Below are 21,689 nucleotides of genomic sequence, written 5' to 3'. Positions count from 1 at the left end.
GCCTCCTTCCAAGAGGCTCGGAAGCCTCCTTCCAAGAGGCTCAAGCCTCCTTCCAAGAGGCCCGGAAGCCTCCTCCAAGAGGCCTGGAAGCCTCCTTCCAAGAGGCCTCAAGCCTCCTCCAAGAGGCTCGGAAGCCTCCTTCCAAGAGGCCTGGAAGCCTCCTCCAAGAGGCCTCGGAAGCCTCCTTCCAAGAGGCCTCGGAAGCCTCCTCCAAGAGGCTCAGAAGCCTCCTTCCAAGAGGCTCAAGCCTCCTTCCAAGAGGCCTGGAAGCCTCCTTCCAAGAGGCCTCAAGCCTCCTCCAAGAGGCTCAGAGCCTCCTTCCAAGAGGCTCGGAAGCCCTCCTCCAAGAGGCCTGGAAGCCTCCTTCCAAGAGGCTCGGAGAGCCTCCTCCAAGAGGCCTGGAAACCTCCTTCCAAGAGGCCTGGAAACCTCCTTCCAAGAGGCAGGCCTGAAGCCTCCCACCAAGAGGCCTCGAAGCCTCCTTCCAAGAGGCCTGGAAGCCTCCTTCCAAGAGGCTCAGAAGCCTCCTCCAAGAGGCTCGGAAGCCTCCTTCCAAGAGGCCTGGAAGCCTCCTTCCAAGAGGCTCGAAGCCTCCTTCCAAGAGGCTCGGAAGCCTCCTTCCAAGAGGCTCGGAAGCCTCATTCCAAAAGGCTCGGAAGCCTCCTTCCAAGAGGCTCGGAAGCCTCCTTCCAAGAGGCTCGGCAGCCTCCTTCCAAGGGATTTATTACAGAGTTTACACTAGTTACAAAAAGTGATAAGGTTCATTATAGGTGGAACGCAGGGTTATTATCGATTCCACACTTTATGAGGAGCTTCACATTGCGTTGAATCATAGAGAACAAACATACAGGTCCGATCTGAATCTAGGGTAAGGAATTCAACGGTCGTTTTGAAACGGACCATCGCAAGGATTCTCGCATCATGGAGCTGTCAGAATTGTACACGCCATCACCAACTATAAAGCTTGGTGGCGGTTATCATCTTTCTCTTGCAAACGCACATAAAGAAACGCTTCGGAAGCGTTTCCCGATGAAAATAAATCCTATTCTCTTTATGCGCTTGAAAGAGAAAGATGATTAAACAAGAAGAAATTCAGAAGTTTATAGCCGGCCAATTCTTAGTTGACGTAATTAATAGCTCAAGTCAGTTAGCCTTGTGAGCAAATGCGTAGGATTGCAGTCCAGAGTTGTATAAAGTTTTGTCAGAGTCGTAGAAAAACATCATGTTGAAAGACCATCATACAACATATTTATAAATTTAGCCTATAAAATAAGTTATTGACAAACTATGAAATGATCTAACCCAAATTGCGAGATGGTTCAAACCATCCTTACAGGTTAATAAATAAATTATAAATAAAATAAATAAATAAAATAAAATAAATAAATTAATCCAATATTACTGCGCAAAAAGCACCAGCAATGTTAGGTAAAAAACCCGGATCAACCCTTCGTATTATTATTTTTGATTGACACTTTATGAGATGCTGTCTACCGGTTCTCCTACGTTATGATATCTATTGGTTTCCGCATTAAAAAACCGTTCTTCCAATAAGTCACTAATTTATAACATCACCCGAAATACTGCGTGATGACGATAGACATTAATTGGTTTATTTGTTTCTCCAAAGCTTCAAAAATGTCAATCTCAAGTTCTTTCAAGCCAAAGCGTAGTAACAGTTTTTAGCGTAGATTGAACCGGTTCAACGCGGCCCGGATTCTCCGGTCCAGTACTTGGGAGTACGGCTGTCAAATTTCGTCACCTGGCAATTCTAACGATCAAGACGGCAGCCTATTGGCTGGGCTGGCTGCTTGCCAGTCTTAGACCACACCACGAAGTAAAAGACGGTAGCGGCTAAAAACCGCCTTCTCGCACTTGTCTCGTTTGGTATGGAACTAGCAGGCCCCGACAACAACGCAAATCGCTTTTAATAGCACGATATCAAGGCCTTCTGGTGTCTCCTTCTTGCGCTTCTATGGGGCCCGCAGCACCAAGTAGGACTATTATTTACTACTGGTAGTAGGTAAAAAGGATATGCGATATGGGATTTTTAAATTAGTTTTGGCTTTCTGCCGTTTTTCCTGGCGCATCTAAATTCCTGGAAATTCAGAAGATTTTATCTGGAAATTGCGAAGGTTTTTTAGAATTTCGGATGAATTTCCTCTGGAAATTCAGAAAATTCGAATTATCACCTACCCTTAATAAAGGCAAGCGAAGCGATCACCGAGAATTTATTGGTTGGAAAGTCCACGCTGGTTTGGTACGGGTCGGAACGGTTAGCATGTTTCGTGTTTAGGCAAAATTTCTGAAAAAGATAAAACCTCGCGAGGGTTTATGGCGTAGGAGCATGGTCCACTAACTCCCCATTAGATAGAACCACATTACATCCTAATTTTGAAACAGACCACCAAACAGATAGAATGAAAGCAAAAGTTAATTCGATTCAAAACAGCCAACGAGACACGACGTCGAGGGAATGGCAACATACACGGCGTGGTCAAACCGGTCGATTATGCAAACAACGCGGCCGGTTTTCCTCTTTGGAACGATTTTTTTTTTCTGCGCTTGGGTTGGAAATCCATTCACGGCGTTCGATTGGATTGTGGATCTCGGCAATGACTGGGTATGATGGTTGCAGAGCGGAATGCAGTCCAATCTCTGTTTGGGATTGGCGAAGGCTGCGAAGGTGGACAAGAGTAGCTGAATATGCTTTCTCTGCTTACATGCACCGACAAACGGTGAGGCTGTCCTCACTTTTACGAGCAATGCCTAGTCAAGATCTAATCGAAGAGGTCTGAGGTGGAGGTTGCCGTCCTTGCCCAAGGAAAGCCGGACGGGTTTGGTTTGCACTATTTTTTTTTCTACTGAGTTGAATAGAGGTTGGCCGATGTGCTGCGCTTACCTGGTTTGGTGTTCTTCGATTCGAGCCGACGTTTCTTTAGTGCCGTTAGAAGGTCATCGTTGCTGCGGAATGGACGAATGCTGGGCCGGATCTTCCTTGGAGCCTCGGTGGTGGTCGTAGTGGTGGGTGCTGGTCTGGCGGCTGCTTCTTCACCTTCCTCGCCTTCTAATTGTTCACCTTCTTCGTCCGCGTATTCTTCCTGAAATGGAAGTAAGTGTTTAGTGCATATAACAATAACAATCGAAATAAATTTAAGAATTTAAAGTTAATTAGTTTTGTTTCTAATCTTTGTGATTTTTTTCAGCAGTGGCACAAATGATAGAGATATAGAAAACGTCCCTTTAGCGATAATAATTCATTCAGAAGCATAATTAATGACTCAGCGTGAGTACGACAACTGCCCAAGCCGCGAAGAGATGGAACAGCTGTGTCATTCTAAAAACACGCAAGTACTATCAGAAGCTCAACGCATCCCGCAAAGGCTTCGTGTCGCGAGCCGAAATGTGCAGGGATAATGATGGGAGCATCTTGACGGACAAACGTGTGGTGATCGAAAGGTGGATGTAGCACTACGAAGAACATTTAAATGGCGCTGAGAGTACAGGCAGTGAAAGTCAAGGCAGCGGAGGATATGACTACGTCAGTTCAGCGGACGATGGAAGCCAACCAGCCCCCACCTTGAGGGATGTTAAGGATGCTATCCAACAGCTTCTTCTTCTTCTTCTTATTGGCATTACATCCCCACACTGGGACAGAGCCGCCTCGCAGCTTAGTGTTCATTAAGCACTTCCACAGTTATTAACAACTGCGAGGTTTCTAAGCCAAGTTACCATTTTTGCATTAGTATATCATGAGGCTAACACGATGATACTTTTATGCCCAGGGAAGTCGAGACAATTTCCAATCCGAAAATTGTCTAGACCGGCGCCGGGAATCGAACCCAGCCACCCTCAGCATGGTCTTGCTTTGTAGCCGCGCATCTTACCGCTCGGCTAAGGAGGGCTCCAACAGCTAAAGACCAATAAAGCAGCTGGTACCATGGGAGTAGCCAGGATTTCGAGAAGGGGGGGGGGGGCAACTTTTTGGTCTTCTAAATCTCAGTTTTATAGTAGTTTTATTAAAACACATGAATATTAACACATGAAACCAAATCGAAACAATAATGATAAAAACAATAATGGATTTAAAAATGCGTGATTTATTGCTCATCAGATATTTTTAAATAAAGTGAGAAAAATACTAACGAACTTAGTATTCAGAAAGAATATTAAATCGGCTTTAACTCTTCCATAAGTTTAAGAAAACTAGAACCATACATCTGAATTTCTAAACAAATCCTTTCTGAAATAATATTTATTATAAAATAGGCATCCATATGCAAGCTTTATCCAAGCATTCCTTCGAAAATTGCTCCTGGCATTCTATCTGAAATTCTATCAGGGATTCTTTAGGAATGTCTCCAGCAACTTCTTCGGCAGTGTCTTCAGGAATTCCACCATAAATTTTGCCGGGAATTGATCCGAAAATTCCACCATTATTTACTCCAAGAAAATCTTCACGAACTTCTTTATAAGTTCTGCAGAATTCCCTGTAATAATTCAAATAATTTCGTGCTGTTTCCCATAATTTTTAAGAATAAGAATATTCCGTGGAAATTCCGCAGAAAACATTCCTAAGAAATTCACGAAAAATCTTCGAATTTCTTGTGTAAATTCCATAAAATTTTCCGTGAATTGTTTCGAATAATTTCTTGTGAAAACTTCAAAGAATTTCTCCAGGAATTCCACCGGAAATTTATACGGAAATGATATCGAAAATGAAATCAACAATGGAATTTTCGGAGGAGTTCCTAGATTAATTCGCAATGAAATCCTGAAAGAATTCCGGTGGAAACTTCAAGATTTCCACTGGGAGATCCTCCAGGAGTTTCTCCGAAAATTCCTCCTGGAATTCTTCCAGGAGTTCCACCGGCATTTCCACCAAGAATTTCTCTAGGATTTCCTTCGAGAATTATTCCGGTAGTTCTATAGGCAGTTCCTCTGAAAATTCTTCCGGGAATTTCGGCGGAATTGGAATTTATTTAGGCTTCTTCAGGAATTTATAGATTTTCCACCAGAAGCTCCTCCGAGAATTTCTCTGCGAGCTCCTCAGGGAATTCTCTGGGAGGTCCTCTGATGATGATAATGGTCCAGCTACAAACCCCAACAAAGGTTTCAGCTAGACGAGATTTGTCTATAAGATGAATTCTCTTGTTTCCGAGAATGCTTCTGGTAGTTTCCCCGGGGTTCCTTTGAAAATTCCCCAGGATTTTCGTCAGAAATTCTTCCAGAAAATTACTTCGAGAGTTCCTCCAGGAATTACACCAGCAATTCATCCGGGAGTTTCTCCGGAAATTCCTCCGGGAGTTCCACCATAAGCTATTCCAGGAAATTATTCAGACTTTTTCAGGAAATCATTTAGGCTTTCTTCAGAAATTAAGCTGGAAATTCCTCCCGAAGTTCTTCCGATAGTTTCTCTGGGAGCTCATCCGGGAGGTCCTCTAGGAATTCCTCCTGAAATTCCTCCGGGAGTTCTTACAGGAGATCTTACGGGAGCTCCTCCGGCAGTTCCTTCGGGAATTCCTTCGGGAGATCCACCAGCAGTTTCTACGAGAATCCCTCTGGGAGTTTCACCTGCAGTTTCTCCGGGTGTTTCTCTGAAAAGGAACTCCCGGAGGAACTCCCAGAGTAATTTCCGGAGGAACTCCCGGGGGATTTTCTATAGGAATTTCCGGAGAAATTATCAGAGGAATTCTCGGAGGAACTGCCGGTGGAACTTTTTGAGGAATTTATTGAAGAACTTCAGGAAGAATTTCCGTAGGAAATCCTGGAGGAACTCTCGTAAGAATTCTAGGATGAACTCCCAAAGGAACTTCCGTAAGAATTCCTAGAGAAATTCTCCGAGGAACTTCTGGAGGAATTTGTAGATAAATGCCTAAAGAAATGCTAAATGAATTCCTGGAAGAAAGCCTGATTGAATTCCCGAAGGAACTACTGGTGGAACTTCAGAGGAACATCCGGTGGAATACCCTAGAAGAAGAGAAAAAATATTTCTGAAGGAACTTCCAAAATCCCATTTCCCGTGCAATTCCTGCCAAATATCGTCCAGGAATTCCCTGTAAGGAGTCCCGGAGAATTTCTTGGAAAAACTCCTGGAAGAACTCCCGGAGGAACTCCCATAAGCACTTCAGGAGGAATTCCCACATGGAAGTCCTGAAATAATTCTTAGAGAAGTTCCTAAAGGAATTTCCGAAAAAATATCTGAAGGAATTCCCAGAAAAATACCAGGAGGAATTAATGCAGAAATTCCCAGATGAAATCCTGAAAGTATTCCCAGATTAATTGCTGAAGAAAATCTCTGCGGATGCATGCCTGAAGGAAATGCCGGATTCTTCCTGAAGAGAGAATAGCCGAAGAAATATCTAGAAGTAAATCTTGGAGAGAAGAAAAGATATCTTCATGGAATTTCTTCGTGAATTTCCTAAAAAAAATAGTGGGGGTTTCTAGATAAGGAGGAATTACAATTACATGAGAAGGATTTTCGAACGATTTTCAGAGGAATTTGTGGATAACTTTCCGGAGGAATTTAGAAGTTCCCAGGGGAGCTTCTAGAAGGATTTCAAGGAGAATTTTTGAGCCCGAAATGTTTCGAGTTGTTTTGAACTTTCATATATTATGGATCCTGGATGCCCTAATAAGTTTTGGGAATTTTTTGAATTTCAACCACCTATTTCTGTATATGATTGGATCGTAAAGTGCACATGTTTGAGGGAATTCATTTCAGTACCCGTTCAATATTTCCACAATTTAGGGGGGGCCCATGGCTGGTACGGATGGTATCGGAGCTGAGCTCATCAAGATGGGCCTAGAAAAGCTGTCCACTTGCCTACACAAACTGATAGTCAGAATCTGGGAAACTGGGAGCTACCGGAGGAAGGAAGGGGTTATATACCCCACCTACAAGAAAGGCGACAAGCTGGAGTGTGAGAACTTTCGAGCGATCACCATCCAAAATGCCGCCTACAAAGTGATATCCCAGATCATCCTCCGACGTCTGTCACCATTAGTGAATGAGTTCGTGGAGTTACAAGACTGACCAAAGCTTGATCCTACTGCTTTTGCGGTTAAAGAAGTACGTTTTCGGGATTCGGGCAGCGTGTTGATCCAATGTGATACTAGCGAACAAGCATCAGGTCTTGCTTCAGCAGCATCCAGCTCACTATCGGATAAATACACTATAGAAATTATGAAACCACTACATCCTAGAATTGCTTGTCGGTCTCATTTCTGACTTCAACGAAAATGATCTGCTACGGAAAATAAAGCTCAAAACCATCTTCCTTCAGATTTTAAATTCCGACTGGTGCGCGTCACCAAATCACAAAACAGAACATCGAACGGTTTAGTGTATTACTTGAACTGGACGCTGTATCTTTCGATGCTATCATGAAGCTGCAGTACATAAATATTGGATGGGAACGCCACAGAGTCACTGAAGATATTAATGTTACGCGATGCTACAACTGTTCTGAATACGGTCATCTAGCTTCTTCGTGTGACAAGGCAACCTGTTGTCCTAGATGTGCAGAGGGTCATCCTATTGGTGAATGTGTTTCAACCTATGAGAAGTGTATCAACTGCGACAAAACGAATCGCCTACGTACATCGAAATCTGATGCTTTGGTGGATATCGATCATTCTTCTTGGAGCCTGAAATGTCCGATCTTTATCAAAAGGCGTAATAAAGCACGTCAAAAAATTGACTATTCTACATATCAGTTAGCGCCTTCGTTGTATGCAGAACATCACACTGAACGAACTCGGTATCAGTCATCGGTGGATTTCCTTTCTTTCTCAGGACTGGTTTCTTACTATAAGACTGGTATATGTCCCGCCGAAGCAGGGATGACTACTGCACCTTGTCATAGCGATACCTCCATCTTGCAGACCCCTACTCAAGCCTATGTTCCTGTACTGACTGGTGTAACTGACCACTGTCGATCGCCGACTGACCTGCCGCACTCCTGCAAATTTACCCACAATTAAACGATGTAGTACCTGATCAGCATATGAACACATCGATGGATACTCCGATACGTTATAATTTAAGAATCTTCTACCAAAATGTGAGAGGGCTACGCACGAAGGTGGATGAGTTTTACCTCGCAACGTCTGATGCAGATTATGATGTGATTGTTCTCACCGAGACGTGGCTGAATGATCAGATATTCTCGTCGCAGCTGTTTGGAGACCTGTATACCGTATATAGGAAGGATCGGAATGCTGAAATAACCGGAAAGAAACGAGGTGGCGGCGTTATTGTCGCTGTTTCGAATCGCTTTAAATCTGTTGATGTTACGCTTCCTGCACATGACCAACTGGAGCAGTTATGGGTTCGTGTTTCTACTGCTTCGAACGATGTTTGTATTGGTGTGATATATATACCACCAGAAAACGCTACTGATCCTCACTACATTGAGCAGCATATTGAGGTGCCAGTCACGTTGCGGGCTCACTTGGGCTGCATGATTCCCACCTTATACTTGGTGACTATAATCAGCCTGGACTCGTATGGAAAATGTCCCTAACAATTTCCTGTACCCTGACCCTTATGAATCATCTTTCAATAGATCCAACTCAGCGCTGATTGACGGTATGTCGGTGCTTGATATGAACCAACTTAACCCAGTTATCAATCATAGTGATCGTATACTGGACCTGGTTTTCTGCTATGAGAAAGATGCTTGCCAGTGTAGCATTACTGAAGCCGATGAGCCACTGGTTGCTATGGATGCATTCCATCCTGCTCTCCTAGTATCACTTAACTGTCCGCAGAAGATACCCTTTATAGATACCATGGAACTTTCTCAGTTCAATTTTCGTAAAACTGATTTCTCCGCATTAAACCGTGCCATTTTAGAAAAAGACTGGACACCACTGTATACTGCTGAAAATGTGAACGATGCTGTTAGAATCCTCACTGATACGCTTCTCGAGTTGTTTCGGGTCTATGCTCCTGCAACTCGTCGTACTCAAGGTCAACCTTGGTCGAACCAACGCCTGAGAATATTAAAACGTAAACGTGCTAAAGCCTTACGGCACTATTCTGCCAATCGGAATATAGTTACAAAACAAGAGTTTCAGGTAGCTAGTAATAGATATAAGAACTATAACCGACTACTATATTCATATTATGTGCGACGAAGACAACATGATTTGAAACGTAATCCCAAACGCTTCTGGACATTTGTGAATGAAAAGCGTAAAGTAAATGGTTTTCCTCCGTTATGTCCTATGGTACTGAAACAGCATCATCTTCTGCGGAGATATGCAATCTATTTGCAAGCCATTTCTCAAGCGTCTTCAAATCGGATGTGGCATCCGCGCAGCACATCGTAGCCGCTCTTCGTAATGTCCCAGAAGGACTACTAGGAATGCAGAACATCGTTTTCACTGAAGCGAATATTTGTGATGCTATCACCAAACTGAAAACATCTTGCCAACCAGGACCAGATGGTATACCACCCATTGTTTTCAAAAAATGTGCCTTGGCACTCTGCGCTCCTCTATCTGCTATTTGCAATCAATCTATGGCACAATCAGTATTCCCAGATACATGGAAGAAATCCATCCTTATCCCAGTTTTCAAAAGAGGCAACCGTGTTAATATGAACAACTATCGCAGTATCACATCTTCATGTGCAGGATCAAAGTTACTTGAAATTCTGGTTCACAAAATACTGTTTCATGAAGTAAGGAATTATATTTCAAATGATCAACATGGCTTCTTTGCTGGTCGATCAACAGTCACTAACCTCACAGAATTTACATCGTTCTGCTTACGTAATATGGAATACGGGTGTCAAGTAGACACTATATACACTGATCTGAAAGCTGCATTCGATCGTGTTGACCACAACCTTCTCCTTGCGAAGATCCAGCGGATGGGTGCTGCGCCAAAATTTGTCAACTGGTTAAAATCATACCTAATTAATCGACGTCTGTCTGTGAAGATTGGTGGAGCTCAGTCCAATTCCTTCTCGAATTTTTCCGGTGTTCCTCAGGGCAGCAACCTAGGCCCTTTGCTGTTTTCCTTGTTCATCAATGATGTTTGAAACTCCAGAAACTTGTTGATGCCTTCGCAGAATGGTGTGGAATCAACGAGATGTTAATCAGTACTAAAAATGCTCGGTTATATCTTTCACCCGTAATAAGAACCCAATCAATTGGAACTATGATATTGAAGGTGAAATAGTCGCGAGAGAATCAGTAGTTAAGGATCTTGGCGTTCAACTAGACACAAAACTGTCTTTTCGAGAGCATTACTCGTATGTTATTGCGAAAGCTAATCGAAACCTGGGATTTATCTTCAGAATATCAAATGAATTCAAGGATCCGTACTGCTTGCGAGCATTGTATTTCTCGCTAGTGCGGTCTGTACTTGAATATGCTGCTGTCGTGTGAGCCCTTATTCTGAAAGCTGGACTTCGAGAATAGAAGCCGTCCAATCTCGTTTTGTTCGTTATGCGTTGAGGTATCTTCCTTGGCGTGACCCTTTCAACTTACCATCATACCGGAGTCGCTGCCGTTTGCTTGCAATGGACACATTAACTAGGTGGAAAGAGTTCTGTTGGACGTCAGGTGGAAAGAGTTCTGTTTATACAAAAAGTGATAACCGGATATATTGATTCATCCAATTTGCTAGCTCAAATCAACATAAATGCTATTCCTCGTAACTTAAGACAAACGAACTTTTTAAGATTGGACTATAGACGCACTGGCTATGGTCAGAACGAGCCAATACGTATAATGTGTTGTATGTTTAATAGTGTTTACAGTTTATTTGATTTTTCTATAAGCACAAGTAATTTCAGACTACGATTGTTGCAATCTAATGCATTTGCCTAGCTTAAGTTTTATTCATGTAGACAATGATGTCAGATGAATGTACCAATTAATAAATAAATAAATAAATAAAAGCAACGGTGGATGGTGTGCAAAACTGTGTGAAGATTTTGGGCGAACACTCCAGTTCGTTCAAATCGCACCGGGGACTAAGACAAGGTGATGGACTTTTGTGCCTGTTGTTCAACATTGCGCTAGAAGGTGTCATGCCGGGTGTAACATCCGGGGTACGATTTTCGACAGATCCAGTCAATTTATTTGTTTCGCGGATGACATGGACATTTGCGAACATTTGCAAAGGTGGCAGAATTTTACATCCGCCTGAAACGTGAAGAAACAAAAGTTGGACTGGTGGTGAATGCATCGAAGACAAAGTACATGCCAGTGGGTGGAACCGAGTGCGACAGGGCCCGCCTGGGAAGCAGTGTTACGATAGACGGGGATACCTTCGAGGTCGAGGAATTGGTCTACCTTGGATCCTTGCCAACGGCTGATAACAATGTTAGTCGCGCTGATAAGACCGGTAGTCCTCTACGGACATGAAACATGGACAATGCTCGAGGAGGACTTGCAAGCACTCGCAGTGTTCGAGAGACAGGTGATTAGGACCATCTTTGCTGGTGTGCAAGAATACGGTGTGTGGCGGCGAAGAATGAACAACGAGCTCGTCCAGCTCTACGGCGAACCTGAAGGTAGCTAAAGTCGGAGGAGTACGATGGGCAGGGCAAAGGGTAACCCTGCAAAGATGGTATTCGCTTCCTATTCACAATGTATGTTTACATTTTAAATCGAAACAATTATTTTCAAAACATGTACTGCTATACGTTGCAATAATCAACAACTTTAGTTTTCTGAAATGTGTTCGCATTTATTAAAATAAATTAAATTATCACACATTTTTTGAGTAATCCGGTTTGGGGTGAAGTTGATCAAGACAGCTCTACTAAAATCATTATGACCTAGCCGTCAAAATACACTAGGTTGTTTGTATGAATATTGAATTTACTACGTAAAGAAGTCTACGAAGTCAATATTTGAAACGAAAATAGCGTCATTTATGACTATCTCTCTCTTTCTTCCACGAAATACACTTTCATGATTATAATCGAAAAACTCGGATTTTATACCTAACGGTAATATTACTTGAATGAAAATTTAATTAATATTTCATATGCACATATGTTTGTAAATGGAAAATGCTTCACCATGACCGACGATTAATGATTGATTATACCACCATGAATCAATCTTTGTCAGGCATCTCATTGCAGCCTGAGGATTGAATACCTCTCCTTTCCTACTTCTAGATACAGGCGTGATAACCCCTACGCCCTATTCAGAGAGTAGGAGGTTGAGGGTCTGAGTCCCTCCAAGACACGTGGATTCTTTTTCGCAAATTTCATATCAATTTGTCCATTTTGAAACATATGCTGTGCATATGCACAGCCAAGATATTTAACAAAAAATGGTTTTCGTACGGCCGAGTTGCCGAATAATATGCAATTAATTGTAATCAAGTGTCGGTCTTTCACCGTCATTAGTCGTCTGAGTACACGCGACCGCTTACGTTAAGGCAATCAAACTCATCAAATGCTTTAGCCAAGCAAGCCTTTGGCACAGCAGGAGTGCGATTGAATTCGCATTCTATACCGTCCCGCCCAGACAGTTCCTGGGGGCATGGAGTGCGATCCTCCTCGTTTAATAAAACAATGTGCACCTGCTTGGCTGTGGGTATACAATAGTAAAGCACATGTGGAGGTTGGACAAATCACATCCGAAAGATATTCAATTTGGTAAAAAGAGAGCTAACCGCGGTGGAGGTTGGTACTGGATTCTGATGGCTTTTCCGCAAACGTGACCTTAAGTAGTCTTGTTGTGTAGGGGTTATCACGACTATCTAGAGAGTAGGAGGTTGCGGGTACGAGATCCTCCAAGACACGTGGATTCTTTTTCGCAAATTTCATATCAATTTGTCCATTTTGAAACATATGCTGTGCATATGCACAGCCAAGATATTTAACAAAAAAATGGTTTTCGTACGGCCGAGTTGCCGAATAATATGCAATTAATTGTCGGATAATATTGTTGACCTATTAGACTACCGTTTCATAAAAAAAATTAGGCACTTTTGACTGCCACATCAAATGATCATCTTCCCCCTTTTTCCTTCAGCAACGAGGTGTGAATTTCTGTATAGGGCAGAACGACATACTCAATTCATGGGTAGGTATAATCATCCCTAATGAATATATAGTTAACGTACCTATCAGTCGCTGGATATTTTGTATAAAGCGGTAGCCGGAGAGTGGAACAACGTCATTCGTCCACTTCCTCCACCGTGTTTGATGTTTCCACAGCAGGCACGAAATGACCAGTGATGTAATTTCTATTTTTTCTAATTTCTTAAAATTTTAATGTTTGATGTCGTAATTGAATGATTTTCCTGATATACATGTTCAGCTAAATCAGTTTCCCTTTTAGCCTTACTTACTTCTGTAATATGTTCTTTGAACCTTATATCTAAAGATCTTTTTGTTAGACCTACATATACTTTATCACACTGTGAACAATTAATTTTATTGGCCGCGCCTTATTTAACATTTCTACTTTGTCTTTTGTGGAGCCTAACAAAGTCTTAGGTTGATTGCCTCTGCTGGAGAATACTAAATCGCTGCCGAATTTCCTCAGTGGAAGGCGTAGCAGATTGATGATGTGTTGATCATAGGGGACTGATACTCTCTTTAGCGGTTCGTCGATCGGTGCTCGTGTTGTCAGTTCGTTTCTCCTTAGGTTCCTTTTTTTTCTTGTTGATTATTGCTTGTATTGTCCTCTCCTTATATCCGTTGATCTTTGTTGTTTCCAAAATGTGTTGTAGCTCCATCGTTTTTCCTTCTTCACTTAGGGGCATCGCTTGTATCCTGTGGGTCATATGATGAAATGCTGCCATTTTATGCCGATACGAATGGTTCGATGTATATTGGATGCCTCTTATGGTGTTTATTTGTTTATTTATTAAAATAATTCAACTGACAATGAATGTCTAAATGAATATTAGTTAAACTAATTGGTTACGGTCAGCAGTACTGAAAAAGCCTAGTAACCGATGACGAAACACGTCAACTGATGAATTAAAGTAAAAAATATCGAAGAATTCGTTGAAGCGGTGACTGATGAATCGAATTGGCGTGTAGTGCATAGTTGCTAGTCTGTGGTTCATAGACGTTGACGAAGAGGTCTTTCAGGTGCATATAGATTTAACTGCGACAGTAGTGCTGGACAATCGATGTGACCCGTGAGCAGCTTCCCAGCAAACGTAGCTTGAGTGGCGATCCGTCTAAACTCGCAAATCCCAGGAGCATATGCGATTTTGTGATAATGGTACCGCTTCTTTGCACACCAGCTCTCCTAATCGCTCCCTCGAGCGCTATATTGTACAGTAGATTCGAGAGTGCATCACCCTGCTTTAATTAATCTAAGGTAACAAATGACGTCGATATTTCAACCGCAACCCTTACACTTGATTTCGATCCGTCCAACGTTATACGAATCAGCTGTATCAGTTTCGCCGGAAAACCATGTTCAACCATAATTTGCTATAATTCATTCCGTTTCACTGAATCGTACGCCGCCTTGGAATCAATAAACAGATGATGTGTCTGAATGTTATGCAGAAAACCGCGAGAAGATTCGAGTTTGCCCGGCTAAGTTATTAGCATTTCTCTGCAGTGGAGTTGGAGCAAATTTCGTTTCTTTTACCTTTGAAAAGAAATAAATTCACCCCTACAACACTCCAGTAAAATGCTAATATCTTTGCCTAATAAACTCTAATCTTCTCGCGGTTTTCAGCATAACATTCTGTATTTTATTTTACAAAAACTGAATGAGTATCATGGCTCTTGATCGTAAGTTGTGCCTTCCAACTGGAAATCTCTGTTTTTGGATGTTTCTGCATACATTTTTCCATATAAACTTCCAACGAGTTTAGCACTGCCCAAACGTTGACCGACTTGGCTGAAATTTTGTCCAGAGCATCAGGGCATCAAATAGAAACGAATAAGAGGGCGGCCCATCAAAAAATTTGAAAAAGTGTTTTTTGAGCCACCCTAATGTACATACAAGAAACGAAAATGTCCGTACCTTGGGAAATCTTTCGAAAAATATTGGTGTATACCTAGGTGAAATAAATCAACATTTTATGATTTTTTTGTAAGTGAACAGTGAGCGTGATTGCGCAGGTAAATCGCGTGAAGAGTTTGTACTTGGTGTTTGGTTATAGGCAACTCATTGAAGTATTTAGAGCTCACGAAGGACGTTAGGTAGATCGTATTGAAATAGGTTTGGAATATATTTGCCAAGCTTCGCTGTGGATAAACAAAAAAAGAGCCAACTCCAAACAAAATTGAAAAATCTTACTTTGAATTAAAAGACTTTTATCCTGCTGAGCCAGACCCTTCAACATCTCGTGGAAGGCCATCAAAAAATTGTGAGGATTTACGTGACCGTACTAAACGCAGAAGAAAGGATACAATAGAAAAAGCTCTATTGGGAGCAAGAAGAACTGCCTTCATCAGAAGTGATACTTGTATGATGAAAGTGATAGACCACATTTAAAAAAACCGAGATCGCACATCCAGAATGTACACTACTCTGAGTGATTCCCATGGGAATGATGTCCGATGAAGAAGCTTTTGAATATTTTCTCAATTGTGATATGAGTAAATATGTGTACGAACAAACACATAAAACAACCCTGTTGGTCCTAATAGAAATTACATCACTGGTCATTTCGTGTTTGCTGTGAAAGCTTCAAACACAGGAGGAAGTGGACGAATGATGTTGTTCCACTCTTCGGCTACCGCTTTATACAAAATATCCAGCGAATGATAGGTACATTAACTATATATATTCATTATGGATGATTATACCTACCCATGAATTGAGAAGGGGAACAGCTCCAGGATTGCATCTCATGGCACCGATGTTCATCCCATCAAAAACCAAGCAATGAAAAAGTATTTGATTTATTTCTTATTGATGAGATGAATCTATATTCAGTGAGCTGGATATCGGAACAGTTCCCCTATGTCGTTCTGCCCTATACAGAAACTCACATCTCGCTGCTGAAGGAAATCAAGTACTTATTCATTTTGTAATAGCTACTTATTAATTTGTAATGTTATAAGGTGCACTAAGTAATATAGAATATGCTGTAGACCATAAAGTGTCACGCACTCTAACACATTATGGGCTGCGAAATGGTGAGTAGACATCTGGGTAGGAGCGACCTACACAGCTCTGGTCCTCACAAGTTCCAATCTCACGCTTCCACGGGTCTTCCGATGACAATCGACCGCCAGCTAAGGGTTTTGTACTTAGCTGGTAGTGCAGCCTGGGCACTGTTGTTCTTCTGACATCAGCTAGAGTGAGGGGGTGCGACCAAAGGGACCATCGTCCCTAATCCCAAGGCGTTAAGCGACCCGTGCCGAGGGGATGCATGGCCAGGGGGATGAAATAATGAGCTAGGCCTCTAACGGAGCCTTTGGGGTACCTGGGCACCCTCCACAGTAATTGTCCCTTATGGCGTCATGCTGGGCTCTGGCGTGGTGGACCTCTTTTCCCGAGCAACTCGTGGGACCAAAATGGAAAATCAAGTCAATTCTTCAATTAGTGGTAGTAGTGTAGGCGACAACCCCTTCGCAAGAGGTGGGTTGTTCAGGTCTCCGCCTAGGAGGCCAGAGGCAATAGTCGGCAGCTCAGTGCGCAGCGCCAGCGTGGGTCACTTAACCTTCATCTCGGCTAAAAAAACGCCGGTAGAGGTTATTGACGGCCCATGGCTTGTGGAGGCGATGAACCGCAAACGCGATGGGCTTTCGGCTTTCGATGTGGCGACGGAACAGCTGGACGCCATCATCGACTTTGCGTCATCGAGGCATAATATCAGTAAGGACCTCAAGACGAGCTTTTCTGGAACTTGGAAAGTCGATGTTCGACGCTAAGCTGGAGAGGGCGGTCGGGACGGCCAAGTATAAACCCGTGAAATCCGTGGAGTCGAGGTCTACCCACACTGAGGCCCAAGGATTCGCGGACTCGGGCAAGGTCGAATCGACCGAGGGCGTGCCAGCGATGACGGTGGTGCTAAAGTCTACCCAGACTGAGGCTCAAGTATTCGCGGGCACGTCTGGGGTGACTGCTCCAACGGAGCAGACACAAAAACGGGGGAGACAGTCTCCAGGGGATGAGCTCCCTGGGGGCCGCTCCAAAACGCGGAGCGTTACTACCCCGAACAAGGGTAGTGGGGCTGGGAAGCTGAACCCCGGCCAGGTACCTCCAAAACCGGGGGAGGAAGGACCTGGAAAGGTCCGTCCACCCAGGAAAAACGGTGGTAAGGGGTTACGGCAGGCTGAGAGCTCTCAGCCGCACCAGACCAGGGAAATAGAGGGGGATGACGCCTCCAGGGGCGATGCCCTAGTCATCAAGACGGACGAGGCTAAGTACTCGGACGTCTTGAAGGCGATGAGGAGTGACGTTAAGCTCGGTGAACTCGGCGCCGACGTACGTCGAATAAGACGTACCCGGATGGGCGAGATGATCCTCGAGCTGAAGCGGGGCGTCTCGCAAAAGGGCGCCGCCTACAAAAAGTTGGCGTAGGAAGTCCTAGGCGAGACGGTCAAGGTGAGGGCACTCACGACGGAGGTGAATCTAAGGGTTAAAGACCTGGACGAGATCACCGAAGTCGAAGAGCTCGTCACGGCACTGCGGCGACAGTGTGAAGTGGAGACGCCCACCGCAGCCGTTCGGCTACGGAAAGGTCCGGCAAGGACGCAGGTAGCATTGGTTCGGCTATCTGCAGCGGACGCCTCCAAGGTAGTCAGGGAGCGTCAAGGTGGGATGGTCGGTATGCCCTGTGGGCATATACGAGCAACCCGAAGTTTGCTTCAAGTGCCTGGAACCGGGGCACAAGCAATGGGACTGCAAAGGCCCTGACAGAAGCAATCTCTGCCGACGCTGCGGATTGGAGGGGCATAAGGCACAATGCTGCACGAACCCTCCCAATTGTTTGATTTGTTCCAGCAAAGCTGTGAACAGCAAGCACCTCATGGGGGGTTTGATGTGCCCGGCGTTTAAGCGTGCTGCAAAATCACAGTGCAGGTAACGCAGCTGGCTTGCTCGGCCTCGCCCGAGTGTTTGGTGTGCGCAGGTTTAGAGGAAACGGCGGAACACGTGTTGTTCGTGTGTTCACGTTTTCGCGCAATGCGTGACCACATGCTTGCCACATGTGGTCTGGACACTACCCTGGACAACCTAGTTCGGAGGATGTGTAAAGATGAAGTTGGCTGGAACCCCGTTTTATCGGCTATCGCCCAAATCGTCTCGGAGCTACACAGAAAGTGACGCGTGGACTCAAGGATTGCTAGTTCAGACGCAAATAAGAGGTGGTCCAAGGGATCGGAGTCGGCTTCATGGGTCATACCGGTGGTCATGCTCTGTGGTCGAACTCGATCCTTTTATCGAACAAGTGGCCGCGCGAAGAACAACGTCGGTCGCGGCGTCGGTCAACCGGGCGGGTTTCGAGCCCGAGGACGGAAAGGTCAATTTGGGGTGCACGCGGCATCATCATTCTTGATACCAGTCGTGCAGAGGGGAGCAGGCGCGAAGTCGACCCTTCCCACCTTCCGAGGACATAGGGCGTGGCAAGGCCACCTGGAAAGCCGGAAATGCATTGGCACGATACCATGGTGTTCTTCTAAAAAAGCGAGTCACGATGTTCAGTGCTGCAAGGACACGCAGCTAACCTCGAGGGTGCGTTGTGCACTGGCCCCCCTTTGAAGCATTACTTTCTGGTTGTACCGAAGGGATTATGGGCTTGGCGGCAATGAAAACGGTTTAGCGGGTCGGGGATGTAGTCCTGCCTCCCTCGTTTGCTGTTGGAGGTGGTCCCTAACCCCGCACTTCCTGGACAACCCAGGATGTCTGTTGAGCAGATTCCCCCTCCATTGCTTAGGAAAAAAAAAACTCTAACACATCATGTATAATACGTTGGACAGACATATGATACCACTGTTCATTTAAAACACTACAGCGCCAGTAGCGTTCTAGTACTTATGTTCTTCTAACACTTGTAGTATACCGGTTAGGGTGGTTCAAATTAAAATGGGAAAATTTATTTTTCAATTTTTTGATGGCCCTCTTATTCGGATCTATTTGATGTCTTGATGCTCTGGATAAAATTTCAGCCAAATCGGTCAAAGTTTAAGCGGTGCTAAAGTCGTCAGAAGTTTATATGCAAAAATATATGCAGAAACATCCAAAAACAGTGATTTTCTCATGTATAAGAGAACGTGAGAGTAAATCGTCGATATCCCCTTATGGGTAAAAATGTTGCAAAAGGCAGTTTTTTTTTTTAAAACTAAAGCGAAATACAACCAACGGATATAATTACGTCTTCGCTGTTGCATGATGTAGTTTTGAAACATAAATACTTCCCCCATCCAGCTGGAGACTGCTTTTTCTCCTCGGTGGGTGGTTTTATTACTGAAGGGTTGGTACGAGCACGTTGGCTGTCTTTCTCGTCAATAACTGGATGACGGTAATTTGAGCCTTAAGGTGGCACACTTACCCCTTCGTAGTACCTATAAGAGGTCGCAGAGTTCTTTGCGTATATCAGTGGTCTAACTAATATTCTTTTATTCCCTTTCTCGGCATTCACAAGGACGTCAGGACAAAATCCATTTTTTTTGCCTTTCTCGTACACTAAGTGTACCGAAATACTATATGTTCGCTTCGAAACCATTTTTTTTATAGAAGGCCCGGAGACCCATAGTGTAATATACCAATCGACTTAGCTTGACGAATTGAGGTGATGTCTGTGTATGTATGTGTGTGGACTAAAATAAATACTCCCCCTAAAAAATTAAAAAAAATCCCATGAAAAAATAGAAAATTGCCAATAAAGAAATCAGGGTTTGAGCAATAAATAAATATAAAATTCTAACTAGGCCGACTAAAAACTGTGTCCCATCCCAAGACGTGGAAGACTCAAGAAGTGTTCATTAAAATTCTTAGCAAAGTCACTCCCAACGATTCGTCCGTCATCTTTCCCCCTGAATGTGAAACGGTTGGTACGGCTGTATCCGTTTCTTCCTTTCGTAGATTCAAAACTCAAACTGGTTTGTCCAATCTCCACATGTGCTTTATTGTTTGTATATCCACAGTCAAGCATCCGAAAGATATTCAATTTGCAAAAAAGAGCCAACCGCGGTGGAGGTTGGTACTCGGATTCTGATGGCTTTTCCGCAAAACGTGACCTTTAAGTGGTCTTGTTGTGTAGGGGTTATCACGCCTATCTAGAGAGTAGGAGGTTGAGGGTTCGAGTCCCTCCAAGACACGTGGATTCTTTTTAGCAAATTTCATATCAATTTGTCCATTTCGAAACATGTGCTGTGCATATGCACAGCCAAGATATTTAACAAAAAATTTTTTTTCGTACGGCCAAGTTGCTGAATAATATGCAATTAATCGTATCCAATTGAAAATTGGCTTGATCCAGGGTTGTTAATCGTTAATTTATCGTTATCGCCGATAAAGTTGATTGTGATCAACATTATCGGTTGCTACGATAACGATGAATCAACTGAATTATTATCGGAGTTCGATAATTTAACATAAGTTAACTCGTTAATTCTACGATAATGGGGTTACTAGTTTACGCGAATAAAGTTGGTGTATAATTTTGACAGAAGTCGAGAATAGAAAAAATGGTTTGTTCCTGGTTCACCAGAGTTAATTCTGATTGAAGCGGCGCACTCTAGAATTAATGCCTAATGCCTGCTTCTCTACGAAACGAGGAAAAGTGTTGGTGGTATAAGGATTTTTTTTCATAAGAAGATCACGGAAATTTGCAGTACCCAGGCGGACTTAATTCTCTGAGATAGAGACACATAAATATAAGTGCGATTTTACTGAGAGCACACGATGACTTTCCTTTGTCAATCCTTATCGTATAAGCAAGTATTTTAAGCTGGAATCGGAACCTCTCGGCAATATATTGGGATACAAGTACTAGAAATTTATTTGATGCAGCGATCTGTAGGGCAGTACCGAGAAAACATACTCTCAAATTGGTGGACTACTCTCGTCACCTATTCAATGTGATTCGGTTAGGGTAAGGAGTTTGGTCTACACTGTGAATCATGAAATAATCATTTATCTGGGTGCTCCAGATCTTAAAAATAGAAGTTTTGGTAATCATACTAGATTAAACATAAGTATAGACACTAAAAATGATCTCAGATTCTCTACTATGGACATCTGCGACTCATTAATTTAATGATGAACTAATATTTTGGTCAATTCGGTGACCTTCTAGAATCCCAATCTAATTCCAGGATTTAAAGGCGTTTCTGAATATTGTAAGGCGATACAATACTTAAAATAGATATTGCAAACCCAACTTGTGAAATTTGTACTTTCAACTGTAGTACACGTTACAGTTAACTCGATAATTATCGATAAATCAACGAATACTCGATAACGATAATGTTAATTCAACGCTCACTTTATCGTCAACGAAGTTTCATCGTACAATCGTTATCGTTATCGAAGTTGGCGTTAAATTAACGACGATAATCTATCGATTATCAAACCTGGCCTGATCGAACTATAGGATCAGAAGTTATGACCAAAATACATTTTTATATGCAATATGCTATCTGAAAACTCACTAATTTTTTGAGTACTTATTCTTAACCGATTTATTTGCAACAAGTTTTTTTTTTCGGCTGCGAATCCTGATTCAGTGTTTCCTATTGAAAATTGGGATCGGAAGTTTTGGTAAAAATACTATT

At 43.1% G+C, this 21,689-nt stretch overlaps 1 protein-coding gene across 7 annotated transcripts in view; it reads right to left on the bottom strand.

Moving 5' to 3' along the window:
- The window catches only part of LOC134209961 (uncharacterized), an 84,358-nt gene that overhangs the window by 9,330 nt on the left and 53,339 nt on the right, over window positions 1–21,689 (bottom strand). For all 7 annotated transcript variants that reach the window (XM_062685979.1, XM_062686010.1, XM_062685985.1 and 4 more), the window contains exon 4: window positions 2,903–3,101. In XM_062685979.1, the coding sequence (XP_062541963.1) occupies window positions 2,903–3,101 (199 nt within the window). The remainder of the gene's footprint in view (window positions 1–2,902; window positions 3,102–21,689) is intronic.

The sequence above is a fragment of the Armigeres subalbatus genome, chromosome 1 (genome assembly GCF_024139115.2).
Source record: "Armigeres subalbatus isolate Guangzhou_Male chromosome 1, GZ_Asu_2, whole genome shotgun sequence".
Classification (NCBI taxonomy): Eukaryota; Metazoa; Arthropoda; class Insecta; order Diptera; family Culicidae; genus Armigeres; species Armigeres subalbatus.
This window is presented reverse-complemented; position numbering and strand designations above follow the sequence as displayed.